The 13,923-nt window shown below is 47.2% G+C and overlaps 7 protein-coding genes across 7 annotated transcripts; 2 read left to right on the top strand and 5 right to left on the bottom strand.

Annotated features, from left to right (window-relative positions):
* Positions 1-728: 728 nt before the first annotated feature.
* On the bottom strand, positions 729-1,220 carry N7519_005026 (uncharacterized protein; the record flags this gene model as incomplete). The annotated part of the gene is made up of 2 exons (XM_057291802.1): positions 729-1,138; positions 1,193-1,220. The coding sequence occupies 2 exons, from the start codon at positions 1,218-1,220 to the stop codon at positions 729-731; spliced, it is 438 nt and encodes a 145-aa protein (XP_057146613.1).
* A 696-nt stretch (positions 1,221-1,916) lies between these two features.
* On the bottom strand, positions 1,917-3,739 carry N7519_005025 (tRNA-dihydrouridine synthase family protein; the record flags this gene model as incomplete). Its single annotated transcript, XM_057291801.1, has 2 exons — positions 1,917-3,401; positions 3,458-3,739. 2 exons carry the CDS (start codon positions 3,737-3,739, stop codon positions 1,917-1,919), a joined length of 1,767 nt encoding a protein of 588 aa, XP_057146612.1.
* A 472-nt stretch (positions 3,740-4,211) lies between these two features.
* N7519_005024 (WD40 repeat domain-containing protein) lies at positions 4,212-5,751 on the top strand (the record flags this gene model as incomplete). Its single annotated transcript, XM_057291800.1, has 3 exons — positions 4,212-4,236; positions 4,295-5,106; positions 5,161-5,751. 3 exons carry the CDS (start codon positions 4,212-4,214, stop codon positions 5,749-5,751), a joined length of 1,428 nt encoding a protein of 475 aa, XP_057146611.1.
* Positions 5,752-6,783: 1,032 nt separating this feature from the next.
* Positions 6,784-7,733, top strand: N7519_005023 (uncharacterized protein; the record flags this gene model as incomplete). Its single annotated transcript, XM_057291799.1, has 2 exons — positions 6,784-7,275; positions 7,320-7,733. The coding sequence occupies 2 exons, from the start codon at positions 6,784-6,786 to the stop codon at positions 7,731-7,733; spliced, it is 906 nt and encodes a 301-aa protein (XP_057146610.1).
* A 1,350-nt stretch (positions 7,734-9,083) lies between these two features.
* On the bottom strand, positions 9,084-9,475 carry N7519_005022 (putative secreted peptide; the record flags this gene model as incomplete). The annotated part of the gene is made up of 2 exons (XM_057291798.1): positions 9,084-9,239; positions 9,314-9,475. 2 exons carry the CDS (start codon positions 9,473-9,475, stop codon positions 9,084-9,086), a joined length of 318 nt encoding a protein of 105 aa, XP_057146609.1.
* A 2,767-nt stretch (positions 9,476-12,242) lies between these two features.
* Positions 12,243-12,479, bottom strand: N7519_005021 (cyclin-dependent kinase 11B; the record flags this gene model as incomplete). Its single annotated transcript, XM_057291797.1, has 2 exons — positions 12,243-12,342; positions 12,367-12,479. The coding sequence occupies 2 exons, from the start codon at positions 12,477-12,479 to the stop codon at positions 12,243-12,245; spliced, it is 213 nt and encodes a 70-aa protein (XP_057146608.1).
* Positions 12,480-12,490: 11 nt separating this feature from the next.
* N7519_005020 (uncharacterized protein) lies at positions 12,491-13,416 on the bottom strand (the record flags this gene model as incomplete). Its single annotated transcript, XM_057291796.1, is given in 4 exon segments — positions 12,491-12,659; positions 12,688-12,808; positions 12,926-13,299; positions 13,313-13,416. 4 exon segments carry the CDS (start codon positions 13,414-13,416, stop codon positions 12,491-12,493), a joined length of 768 nt encoding a protein of 255 aa, XP_057146607.1.
* Between the last annotated feature and the right edge of the window lie 507 nt (positions 13,417-13,923).

Raw genomic sequence — 13,923 nt, 5'->3', positions numbered from 1 at the left:
TGGGCAAAGCGTGATTTTGTCATATCACAATAAAAGAAAAAAGGGTGTTTTCCGCATACAAGCCACACGCCGGTGAGTTAGTAGCTGGGTGTGACCACCAGCAAATCCTCACTCTTGTATGTTTTATCTTTTTGCTTGTGCATCTCTCTAGAGTGACTCTAGGGGGAGCTGACTGATGTGGGTGAGATTTCTGGAGACTCAGAGTAAAGAAGAGTTGACAAGATGATGGATGTCCCTCCATCTCACTTGCTACAGCGTCCTTTGATTGGTATTTCCAAAATTGCACCATTCCAAATGGTTCCGTGGAAGGATTGGCATAATTAGCAACTGAACTTCACATTACGGCAGAAAAGACAACTCCCCACGGTAGGTGTAGGGAACTTGAGTTCTCTACTATGAGGCAGATGTTGGCATGTCGGGCTAGATCGCTGACTTCTCACATTGAAGTTACCGCCCTTCATGACGTACACGCTCCATGGGAAGTGACATGGGGGTATCTCCATCCAACCGGACTGTCATACGATAGTAGGTTGCGGTCAGTGTCTACAAGATTGAAGTTATCACTTGTAATAGATGAGAATTGCATTTAGTCCTGTATCTTTGGCAAGGCGACAAGCAAGAAAAGGAAATCGAGCCATCTCAATGCAACTATTACAGCGAGATGCAAAAGATATCCAGCAGCCAGCAGTAAAAGACCAACCCGCCTTTATCTCCTTCACAACAATCCATTAGATCGCAAGTCGCTCCACCTTGTCCCGAATACGCTCGATCACTGGAGCCAGGTCACTAGTCTCGTTCGAGGTGATAGAGACCGCGATAATGGGCCGGGTGACACCGCATGCTCGGCCAATAGCGTGCTTGTTGGGCAAAAACACGTATGGGACGTTCTTGTCTTCGCAAAGCAATGGGAGATGCATCAGTATGGCGAGAGGAGAAGTATCGGCGGCGAGAATGACCACCTCAGACGTGCCTCGAGTCAGGGACTTTGTGACTAGGTTGATGTCAGCTCCATGGGTAACTCGATGGTTGTGAGAAGAGATACCTTCGTTTGCACCCTTCTTGATCTGGTTGTAATGCATGGCTTGTTGCATCAAGTCCAACAGTTCCTGCGTCAATGCAGGATCCGCGTTCGGCCACGCTAGATTGTTGTATTAGAGAATTGAAATGGAAAATGCAATTGAGATAGACTTACCGACACACTGTGGGGAAGACTGCATCATTGTTGCGAAGAGTCACCGCGGTGCGCACTCAGAATGGGTAGGGTGAAAAGGAAAAGACAAGCTAGTCGGAGATTGGTTGGCGAGGTTGAAAACTGTATTGAGCGAGTGAGTTGTTTGCAGTAGGAGTGACAGTACGAAGAGAAGAGTGCGAAGGAGAAGATGTAAGGTGAGAGCGCCGAGAGGCATGCAAACAACCCTCCACGACAGAGACCTCTGCCATTCGAGGGCACTTTCCTCGGACGAAACATTGACAGTCACCTCACATGACACCTGCTATTTCTCTTTGTGTTAGGGAACCCGAAATGTTCAGTGAGAGCTTTAGGCCCTATGTTACATACAGCTACTAGGTAACACTTTTGGGATTATTAGCCTCTCAAGCGTACGGGCTAGGATCCGAAAAGACGTCAATATCCCAGTTACCTGGGCATTCCCATTTGGGAAGATGTCTGTCCTCAGTCCAAAACTAGAATCATCTATGTTTTACTTAGAGACCAGAAGATGGGGGTTATCGCCCAGGTTATACTTGGGAGAAGACTGTTCAATCTAGACATTGTAATTTTACTGATTTGAACCTAAAGTCGAATGCCTCTATGTAAATTCTTCTAAACATGATAACAACGCTAAGCAAACAAGCTCTCGATCCAACTTGTGGAGTTTCTATACACTTATGATCAATGGTAACTGAAGGCAAAGAAACTAATGCACCAAATATTCACATCCTGACCCACTCACAAGAGGATCGGGGGTGAGATGGGAGGCATTGATAGCAGCACCGTCACCTGGTGTGACAGTGCCATCAGAAGGGGTGTCAGTCTCCTTAGGCGTATTCTTCTCTTCGTTCTCGTTCTTGGCGGAAGGCTTTGTGCCCTTTTCACGCATCGCTCCAGTTTCAAATGCTTCTTCGGGAAGAGGACGGACATGAGGTTGGCAAATCCACCAAGGCCTTCCATATTCCGCAATCACTGCTTTAGATCCTTTCAAGGTCTCATCGGGCTGGGTTTCGAACTTCTCGGGAGAGGCCTCGTACTCCTGAAGTCCACCTTTGATGGCCTCCTCGAGGAGAGCCAGTGTGTGCTCAAAAGCGGCCATATCGCCCGGCTTCGATGTCGCGAGAGCATCTCGAACGTTGGTATGCGTTGCAACCATAGGCCGCAAGACTTGGAAGAGGTGACCCTGCATGAAACCGAGGCTGGCAGAGTGACACTTCTTACCCTTCTCGGCCTTGCTTCGCTTTTGCTTTTTCTTGAGCGGGCCCTCCTCATGGCCGTTATTCTCGACATCATTGGTTTCTGCGAACTCATCAACTGGGTCGGATGGGAGATAAAGTGGCTTCCTTTCTGGAACCGGCTGTTCGAGAACATATTTATAGATAATATCAAGGTATCGTCGTAGGACGGCGTCGATTCGGTAACCACCCTTTCCATCCCGCCCGCGCCAGTATTCTCTCCCTTCCGCACCGGGTGGAGGTGGCTTGCTGAATATAGACGGGTCTGATAAATTTCCTTCTGCGCTCATCACGGCGTCGGCACCAGTCGCCTCGAGACAGGTGTCGATGTCGCCGTGGTTAAGAATGTTTCCATTGGCAAAAATCACCGTATCCGCCGGTAGGTTGTCTCGTAGATAGCGGATGTAGCTCCAGTCTGCGATACCAGTGTTGTGACCCTTCTGTTCCCGCCTGCGTCCATGTACAGCGATGATGCTAGCCCCGGCGGAGAGTATCATTTTTGCGTACTCCAATGTCTTCTCCTTGGTCTCCTGAATACGAAATTTCACCGTGACGGGGATGGAGAGTTCAGTGTGCAACCGATTCACGAGTTTATAAATCAAGTCCCAGTCCTCTTGAAGGAAAGCTCCGTAATGTCCCTTTTTCGCGATGCCCTGCGGGCACCCAAGGTTCAGGTCAACGGCGTCGCAGTGAGGTGCCACATGGCGCGCAGCCTCCAAGAACTCGTCTGGATTATTTGTGCAAAATTGAACGAAAAGTGGCCGGTCAATCGCAGGATTTCCATCAAGGAACAATTCATCCTTGCTACCTCCGACGGCTTTTCGGGTAGGCTGGAAATGTTTGGTCCGGACATTCTCTTGTTCGCCGAATAGACGCGCGTGGAACATTGGGCTGTATGCGAGTAAAGGCTTCGGGTCGTTTGGTGGCATGAAGGATCGAGTGAGCATGCGCCACGCCTGTGAGAAACATTAACGTTGCTCTGGAAATGCTGCTATTTGGAGGGAGAACTCACAAATTCGGATCTGTCGACCATTGGGGCAACGACATATTTCGGACTGCCAATGCTTTCATAAAACTTTCTTCCGAAGAGCTTCTCCTCAGGCTGAGGCGCTGCCGCGGAGGTCTGCTCAGCGCTCCTCGGTGGGCTTGTTTCAGAGGCCATTTTTGAGAGGTGGGATCTGGAAAAGTGTCGACAAAATCGGCCCATCAAAGGGCTGAAAGGCTTTAAGATACCTATGTTGACACTTGGAAGGGAAGAAAGGCGGTTATGGTCAATGATCGCAGCCTGTCGCATCCCAATGGAGGAACAACTTTTCCGAAAAGCACCATATCTCAGCCGGAATTACCATTATCCGGCTTATCTTATCGTGGTAGAGATTAGCCCTGAGATTGGAAGCTGCGAGCGCGTTGAGCTGGTGTTACTGGAAAATTTAGTTTTACGTCTGATATTCCCAAGATTACATTGTCATAGTTATTTTTTTTTCCTATTGAAGAGCAAATTGACCTACCTCCACTGCCTAGGTGATCCATTTGAAATCGCCCAGGTGGACCCTTGGACTCACGTGTCAATTACATAATCTGATATGAATGCCCCGGCGGTGACCAAGTAAGTCCTGAAGTCTTGCAATGAGAATCGACACTCGAAAAATATACATGCACTGGCGTGTGGCACAGGGTTGATATAATGAAGCTAATGTGTTGATATCAGGAATTTGACATAGTTCTTTTTTTGAGCAATCATAACTACCATCTTTCAACCACCAACAATGGACGTGTCAACAGGACCAGGAGGTAAGTCCATTGGTAGTCCACACAACCATTTGTCTAACTAACTCTGACTGTGTGTTAGCCCCTTTAAATCTCTGTCTGTCGGAGGATGGGCTATATGCCGCCCACGTGAGTGGCAAGGGCCTGGTTCTTCACTCGAATGTAGCATCGGAAAACAAAGAAGTACAGATCGCAAGGATCAAAGAGACTCCGCTGAAGTCACTCAAATACTCCAATGTGGAAAGATCTCCTGTTGCATCAGCTGATGAGAGCGCCTCTCAGCGGCGACTCCTGTCCGCAAACGACAGCCGAGTCTCGGTCTGGCAGCTGACTCCCCTTGAAATATTCGCCGAGATCGAAAATCTCGAGCCAGGGTCATTAGCCGCTGATTTTGGCGCTGACGAGAATGAAGTTCTCGTGTTTCATGCATGGAACACCAAACTTAGTGTCCACTCATTGGAGACGGGGCGCAGCTCAGTCATCAAAACACCAAAGTTTGCCCATCATTTCGGCTTTGGGTATCGCCCACACACCAGGCAACTCGCCATTTTGCTGAAACCAGAGACTTCGGATCTACTTACCGTCCACGAGCCATGGTCTTATGAGCTCGTCAACAGGACCGTAGTTCCAACCATTGATGCACAAGGGTTAAAATGGAGCCCGGATGGGAAATGGATTGCTATCTGGGATATCGCTAGTGCAGGCACAAAGGTTCTGATATTCACAGCGGACGGTCAACTTTTCAGGACGTATTCCAGACCATCTGGTGTGGACGATGCCTTCGACCTCGGAGTGAAACATATCGAATGGAGCCCTGCTACCAACCAGGGCCTTTCTGAAATATTGGCTGTGGGCAAAGTCAACGGCAATATTGACTTGCTCCGAACTCGAACGGTGAGTTGTCTTATAATTATGTGCGGCATTGTTTCCTAATCCCTATTCCGGTAGTTCTCTTCCGCAACAACACTCTCACATGTCTTCCAAACAGACCAGCAATGTTCCAATATTTGGCGCGAGCGATACACCAGTGCGGCGGGGGACGCTGAATATGTAGAGACGTCCTCCTCATCTGCATGGAGCATGAGCCCGGAGTCGGCAGGGCCGCCTCGGGGCGTCTTGACAATGACCTTCAGCCCCGATGGTCGTCTCCTTGCAACTGTTGACACTGCACGGCAGAACGTCGTTTGGATTTGGTCACTAGAGGGCACCCCAACCCTCGCATCGGCTCTAGTTCACGAGCAACCCGTTCGACAGGTTGCTTGGCATCCTTCAACACCACAACTCTTGATTAACACTATCACGAATACATTGCCTGCTATTCGATGGTGGTCCCCACAGGATCATCCATTGATCGCCCGGGTTCCCATTCAGAGGAACGAGAGTGGAAAATATGATGTGAGGTGGGCTGCAGGGTCAGATACAGACTCACTGTTCTGGTTTAGTTCACCAGAACAACATGTTATTGGATATTTGTCCACCCGTGACGGTGCTGTTGAATTTGAGGCGATGAACTCAGTGAGCAGTAAGAGTTTGTCTTGATCGACAATAATAGTACGGAATCAAGGAATAAAGGAATGCTGCCTTCGACATTGTTTTCCCAAGGCGTATCATAAATATGTAGATAGATATATCTGGGTCCATACCACCGAGACAGGCAAGCTACGCAGTGCAACGTTCATCTTCTCTCCAATTTCTTCATCTCTCCACTTGTTGAGGTTCCTTCGTATGTGTGTTCGTATAGAAGGTGGTCCTGAAGATCTTCAAGGGATGCTTGAATTACAATACACAGACCAGACCAGACCAGTCGGGTTGTGATGACCTATGCATTGTCCGCGGATTTGTGCTACATAGGGGTTATTAAGTATTTACCCATTCCCTATTTTCCCACCAAAACTGACCAACTTTGAACCCTATTTTCCCAATAAATTTATATTGTAATATATTTTTCACATAATTTTTAATAAAGGATTATTATCAGATTAGCAAAATAGCTCTTTCCGAATGGTCTAATGGGTACATCCATTGAGTAGTAAATTATTAAAATCTAGATGTCAAGATGAATCTCCATTATATATAGTGGAATACATATAGTGGCTCCCATACTGAAACTCGCGATTAAAATCTTTGTCAAATTTTGAAAATTAGCCACTCCCTATCTAAAATACTTACTGATATAATTTCTTCCGTACCATGTTAGATTTGAAATGATAATTAATATAAAAACAAAATAAAAATATGTGACAATATAAATTTATTAAGAGAATAGGTTTCAAAGTTGGTCAGTTTTGGTGGGAATAGGGAGTGGGTAAATACTTAGTAGCAGGGTCTGTATTATAATACCGTAGCCACTCAGTATCATAGCGTCTGAGTGCAACAGCTGAATATTAGGCCTGTTAAAAGAGCAAAAAAGAAAACTCCGATAGGGGGAATCGAACCCCCCGGCTGCCGTGTGAGAGACGGCGATGTTAGCCACTACACCATATCGGACGGTTGTAGAAAACTGGATCTAAGTTTCTTTTAAAGGACTCCTCGGTTCAGTGCCACCGGTCTCTGTGTGTGCCTTTGATGTAGATGTTGAAGAGGGGAACGCTCAAGGCTGTATGCTCTGCGGCATACGGGTCGATTCAGCAGATTGGTACAGCGACTACCATAGACACGAAGAAGGTCAATTACCTCGTGACCGAGTATCTTACGGGGACCGTTCTACTTGAGAATATTTGGAACACACTCGACGAAACCAACCAGCTGGAACTGGTAGACTCGGTCGTTTGTGCTGTGGATAGACTTCAGAAGCTTGGAGACATCAAGAATGTCTATGAACATCTTACGGCAACCCCTTATATATCAAACGACAAGAAGACTCCCATTGCTATCGGTGGTCCGGGAATTGGATATTTTCCAGATATCAAGAATTTCTTAGAGGGAATACTACAAAAGCATGAGAGACCGCCAGGCTGCAAGTTATTGGGGAGTGATGGCGGACTTTCGATTCAGTCTGAATACGATGATATCGGCCAGATCGATCTATCTCACTCGGATCTTGATGAACTCCAGCATTGTGTTGTCTTTTGCCACAATGACCTCGAACCTCGCAACATTCTGGTCAGAAAATCATCCTCTGGAAAATTGAGCTGGCTGGTGTGATTGACTGGGAAATGGCGGGCTTTTTCCCATTCGCTTACGAATACGGTGTTAAGGATACTTCTCTTGGTTGCGAAAACCTGTACTTCAGTTGGTATACCATGTTCAAAGGAAAGGCATCCTATTTATTACCGCAGACCGAGTGTCACACCAAGTTTATCCAAGCTGTGAGGATTATTGAGAAATCGAAGAAGAAAGCCATGTCACGAAATGTTGGCGTTCGAGTGCAGGCAACGTGGATACAAAGGGAAAAGGTAGAGGAATCTTCCGACATCCGTGAAGGTTGGATCCGCAAAGCAGGGGAGAAAAGTCAAGTGTTTACTAAAGAGGATATGCAAGAACTTGAGAATGAGGTCCTAAAGGAACTGGGATATATCTAGGTGGCATAGCTTAGACCTAATCCCTGGTTAAATGCACTCCCAGTATGTTTCTACATTCCTGATTCGTCCGTTCTGTGTACCCGTCGGGCCCCGGGGTACATGTTGATTAGCTATCGACCTCACCCTCCCAAAATTCAAGAGATCTGGCTACATGTACATACTAAGATTGCCTGTATATAGATATATAGTCTACAGAGAGACAGCTAGTTTCACATCCACCTACACACCCCCTCTCAGGTTTGGTCCCAATTGATGAAGTTGTTAGAGACATAGATCAGATGGTCACTTTGTGCAGATTGAGCCTTTTTACTAGTTTGCCATTTTCTTGTTAGCGTAGGCTTTTACATACAGCCTGCTTCAGATAGATTCATTATCAGTTCCCTCTTCCTGATTTTCCCCGTATTGAGATATGGGAGCGCAATGCCTACGAGAGGAACAAAATGAAGAGGGAGCTAAATGCGAATGCATGAATCTAGAGACACATGAGAGGGAATAACATGGAGACACAGAACGGAGAAACATAGAGAAAGAAGAAAATCAGACGTCTTGAAAACCAAATGAGTCCCGAGGTCATCACCACTCGATGACTCATCAAGGTACCTCCCGAGGTCGCCCGGGCGACTACCTCTCCTCTCCTATCCACATATATCGAGCTTTGCACGTCCCGCTATCACGTAGAGGTCTTCTTGCATCTCTCCCCCATTCTGGCCCTCGATGGAGAGCCAACAATACAAATGTCAGCTCTATGGATGTGTATGGCCGAACTCCGGTGTTCTGGCTGCAAGAATAGTGCAAGATTTTCAGACATCTCTCTCGCTTTGGACGTACGTCCACATTCTTAGGTCTAGGCTTTCAATCTGTCAACCGGCATCCAGGATAGCTTAGTAACTCTCAGGTAAGATCCATCTGCTGAATACCAATGTGGGGCAGGACTGCGCCCTGTGGAGCTGCGAACTCTAGGCACGACGTCAATATGCGCCACTGAAATGGCTTGGGCGCGTTAAGGTTTAGCCGCGATAAAAAGGTACGTTCAGGTTAAACCCTGGGTCATCTACATAGGTACATATGGGTAGTGAAGACGCATGAACTCGACGGTCGATAGCGACGAGTCAATATCAACCGTATAGAGAAGAGCGGTCGATGAACAAACAAATAACGGGTATTTCCCGTCACAAAGTTGAGGGTGGAATAGACAACTATGGGCTGAATAAAACATGTACATTTATTATCGACATATGCATCGTGATATAAACGAGTGACAGCCTCGATATTACTTCCGAATGGTATACGAAAGCACGATGGAGACGGCGATGCATCAATTGAGATCAGATGGCGACATCGAAAAAGCGTTCAGTTCTCCTCGCTGGGGCCGAGGTCGTCGGCGTCGCCGCTCTTGCCGTTCTTGTAGGTGCCCCAGTGCTTGGCCTTCTTGCACCAGCCGTAGTGGTTGCCGTTGTCGCCATCGGAGTCGACGCTACACTCGGGGACCGCAGTGGATGAAGAAGGCTTGGAAGTGAAGACAGGGGTCGACGAGATAGGGGTCGACGAGATAGGGGTCGACGAGATAGGGGTCGACAGACAGGGGTCGACGAGACAGGGGTCGACGAGACAGGGGTCGACGAGACAGGAGTCGACGAGACAGGGGTAGCTGACGAAGAAGGAGTGACCGGAAGGATAGAGTAAGATTGAGGGAAGGCGACGGCAGAGCCGACAAGGGCCAGAGTGGCTATGAAGAACCGCATGTTGATATTTGTTTCTGGAGTTGCAACGGTTGCAATGAACAGAAAAGCAAACGAGAGTGGTAACTGTTTAAATATCCTGGCCAGACTGCAGTGTTGTGGAGCAGAAGTATCCACTTCATTAAACTTCTTTAAGAGAGGCGATGCCAGAAGGTTTTGTTGTAGAGCATTGCGAGCCACCCATGCGCCTCAATGGGATTGTGATCCTCGTGGCATCACACGTAGGGTGGATGTGGAACGTGGTATGCAGCGACATTTAATTGGAGGCAAGAAGGGGTCCACATAGTTATAGAGTTAAGTTTACTTGAATCCCGCTCGGCAAAGGTACACAATGGGTCTAGGTCATTATAGATATATATGAGCTGCAGTGGCTGAAAAGCTGATCGCGAAACAGAACATGGAAGATGCACCTTTGTCCCTCATAAAAAGGATATCATGGATCCATATATCGGCCATTGCAGACTGTGGATGTGAGGCGCCGCCTCGACCTGGGTTCAAGTCGCATTTCGGGAAATACTAAAGTTGCTCCCGCTTGAGAGCACGGACAGGATCGTCAGACATCAAACGCTGGCACCGTCTGTAGTGTTTAGTATGGGCCAGAGGGAACCAGCTGGACGGACTTGGAGCCTGTAGGTGGTTAACGGCTTCCCCCCGATGAGATATTGACGAGGAAGCCAAGACGGCGTCTTTCCGAGCCAACGAAAGTGAGAACTGAACACACCAGAACATAGTGAAAAGAAGCGAGAGAGGAAGCGGAAGAAGGTGGTAGAGGTGGGTTCTGTTAGTTGCCTCAGGCCACGACAGCTGAACCCACCAGCCCCTCCATAACTCTATCCTCCTTGCGCCCGCCTTGGAGATACAGTAGTATATGAGAAATAGTAAGATTATTCGCTGCTTATTCAGGTCAGGAAGCGGCGACCTTGTTTCGATTTTCATTGCTTCAACCTCTGAATTCCAAGGGTACCTCGTCACTGACTGGTGGCAAATCTCGTACTAGAATTTTGTGGTGTCACCCGATCCTGGGACACTTAAAGCCGGACCCTTATTGATATTACCGTGCCGATCGCAATAAAATGCAGAACCAGGGTCTATGGGGACAAAAGAAGAAAACCAATAATATCCAAGCAATGTCCATGGACCTAGAACTGCCTTTAGTTCGTAAAGTCATCTACAGATGCTGATCGTAGCGACGCGTCATTGAGGGTTTATGCCAGGATTTAAGTTTTACGTTGTCTTCGGTCTAAGTGTTGCACCTGAAGTAGGAATTATCTCCCAACTCGTCAATCTCTTCAAGCCCACATACCTTTGGAGGGAGAACGCTTATCATATACTGTTCCCTGTATCAATGATGTTCACAGTGAGGGATAATAAGCGGAGCTCTCAGAAGGTGGCTAGTAGGAAATGAGACCAAGAGTGATGACAAAGAGCGACACTGTCTGCATTTTGGAAATCATAAATATACGTGTTTGAAAATGGGAAGTAGCGTGATATAGTCAGTACTCAAGTAACCGGAGCGCGAAACCTTGGAAACTTTAGAACACTCATGCCACGCCACGGAGTGAGTGTGACAAGGAATCCATGGCCTGTTTATTCCCACCATAATGGATCCATTCAAAGCAGTTTCCGTCGCTTGTTAGCTGAATGACACCATTCTTAAGGGTGTCGGGATTCGCAACCTCGAGCTGTACGAGTTCTTTAGAGATTCCATCCTGAAGTTTACTCTAGGGTACCATCTCACTTTCACACTATTGAAGTGGCACGAAGGCTTACTGCCTGATAGCCGAGGTAAACTGGTCTAGAACAGATGACTTGCTCGTGCTGCTCTCGATACTGCTCTCGATACTGATCTTTACTGATCTCGACACTTTCATCCTGACGAGAGGCTTCACGCCTCGTAAATCGGATGCGCTGTTGATCTCCGAGAATATTTCGGCGAAGGCCTGTAAACGAAAACTCTCGATGGAAGTACTTGTAGACGTCGAGGCTCTGATCAGAGATGTATACGTGGATGGTGGAATAGACGAGGCGTAGGTTGTCTCTATCACTTCCTTCTAGAGATTAACATTCTCAGTAGCAACATCTCGTCTATGATAACTCCCACAGGGCGAGGTACGCGTAACCTGGTCGACTCCACCGACTCGCCCGCTTCCTAGGCTATAGATCCGAAGAGACCTCCTCCCTCACCGAAGTACTCACACACCTACCCTGCCAATACCTTACAGCAAACTAGTCCTACCAATATCGGCAGATGTTCTTCCGCGGTAACTCCTTACGCAGTGGATTTTCAGTTTCCTTGAGACCCACATTCCTCTATAACCGAGTCATAGTGAGAAGACCTGACTGATATCCTAAGTTATACGTATCACGATACGAGCAAAAAAGCCTGCAATAATTCCCACTTTGCGCATACTTGTTATAATATTTCTTTCATGCCATTGTGTGGTTCTGGGAGACTTTCATTAGAGGGATTGAGATGATCTTGAAGTCACAGTGTAATATCAACTGCTTTCCTTGACACAAGTTGCCCGGACCATCAGATATATATGCGTACAAGTAAAGGAAGCGAGAGGCAGGCGAGAATATCGGGTATCTCAGTTCGGAGTGGGAAGATGAAAACGTAACATTTCATATGAAAGTCTGACTTGTAATCATATGTCACTTTACTTCGGGTTTCAGCATCCGTACCTGTCCATGATCGCTCCGAATGAAGGATCGCGTAGAAGTTCCGCTGCACTCGGACGTTTCTCTTGGCAGTAGGTAAAGACTTTCTTCATGATAGATTGCACATGTTGCCGCTCGACCGGATCGACATCGGGACGGAATCTCGCAATTCTTGATGCAAGGTCATATTGTGGACTTGGGGCTCGAGACTGATCGTACCAAGAATCGATTACCCTAGGGTAGAGGCCTTTCCAATGCTCGGGAGTGGGCCTAAACATTCAACCATACCGGTTATGACCCCGCCCTTATAGGCCGAGGAGAACGGAGCAAAGGTAAGGTAGAGCATAGAGAAGATGATCATATAGCTCCACATATCACAGGCGAAGCTTGGATCTTATTTATGAAGTCGGTCTGGGGAGTAATATTGCATAGGTGGGTGGCCGCGTTAAATGATAGGATCGGAAAGCTTTTTCGATAAACCGAAGTCACCAAGGTAGAATTCTTCCGTATATCGGTCTCTAAGAACCTTTATAGGACACACAAGCTCGCCCTACTTCCAAGGATCGACAAATGGTATGATTTGCTTTAATGGCCTACCGAGCGCTTCGTATTTAGCGCTCGTACTAAGACCATTAAGAGAAGTCATTCCCCACATACAATTCCTTTCGTATAGATCTGATTTTTATTAGGATATAATAAGGGAGTAGAAGATAGTCTGCTTACCACGATATAGGATTCCAGCTTAGTATAAACTTGCGATGCTTTCAAGCAACTAGCGGGCGGCAGACATACGAGTGGCCATAGGGATCTTTTCTAGTGTAGGAAGGTCAATACATAGGCCCATTAAAGGGTACACCAAAACCCTATGGCGACTTCCGTTATCGCGGGGAAGAAAGAAAGTCGCTATGTATATCACCAGGTGAGAGGTGTCGTGCACATTCTTAATGATCTCGTCCTGGATCCGAATTTCATTTTCGCCCCACTCCCCAGGAGTCATCATAACTTTAAGGGCCACATTCTCCCTATCTCGCAGGTCCAGGGCCATCCAGACAGTCGAGCCACCTCCAAATCCAAGTTTATACTCAACAAGGTACCTCTCATTGAGTACTTCCCCGAGTCGAATCAGGATAGAGAACATATTGATCGTCCATTGTTGTTGGATCATCCTTTATTCTGTACCTATGCCATGGCTCAGCAAGCTCTTCGACATCATATTCCTCGTCCTCATTCTTCACAAAGTCACCAAAGACCGTATCCAGTGGGGGTGTTTCAGTATCAGACATATTAGTGGATGCGAGGTCGATAGCACTGTGGTAGGGAGAGAAAAAATTGGTTGGGAGAGACCATTTACCACACCGCCCGTTATGGCACTCGAAAACCTGCTGGAAGACGCCCGTGGAGGGATTCTGGTTTTACCATAGGAACCAGATGCTAGAAGTTGTCCATCATGAGAGACACAGATGAATGACCGCAAAGAGTTCGCTTTACAATGCCTGTAATGGGATCCTAGAGCCGGATTATGGTATCCTGCCGCAAGTGTCCCCTCCCACCATCGGGGAGAATGAAACACAATGAATCCAGTCTAAATGTCTCATATATTCGGCAAAAGCCATTCTTCGACGTGAGTCGATGTAAGATAGGGAGCGAGAGTTCCTAATACACTTACACGGATATTAAGAAATTCGATAAACCCAATTGCCAGTGAATAGCATGGAGGTAAAATTGCCCCGGGCGGAGGATGCTTTCAGAAAAACTCCCAAAAGGTTCTATCAGCACAGAGGCACGAGCAA

This window comes from Penicillium mononematosum (genome assembly GCF_028829835.1).
Source record: "Penicillium mononematosum strain IBT 11891 chromosome Unknown utg000003l:1.0-8172316.0:1.0-8177699.0, whole genome shotgun sequence".
NCBI classification, from domain to species: domain Eukaryota; kingdom Fungi; phylum Ascomycota; class Eurotiomycetes; order Eurotiales; family Aspergillaceae; genus Penicillium; species Penicillium mononematosum.
This window is presented reverse-complemented; position numbering and strand designations above follow the sequence as displayed.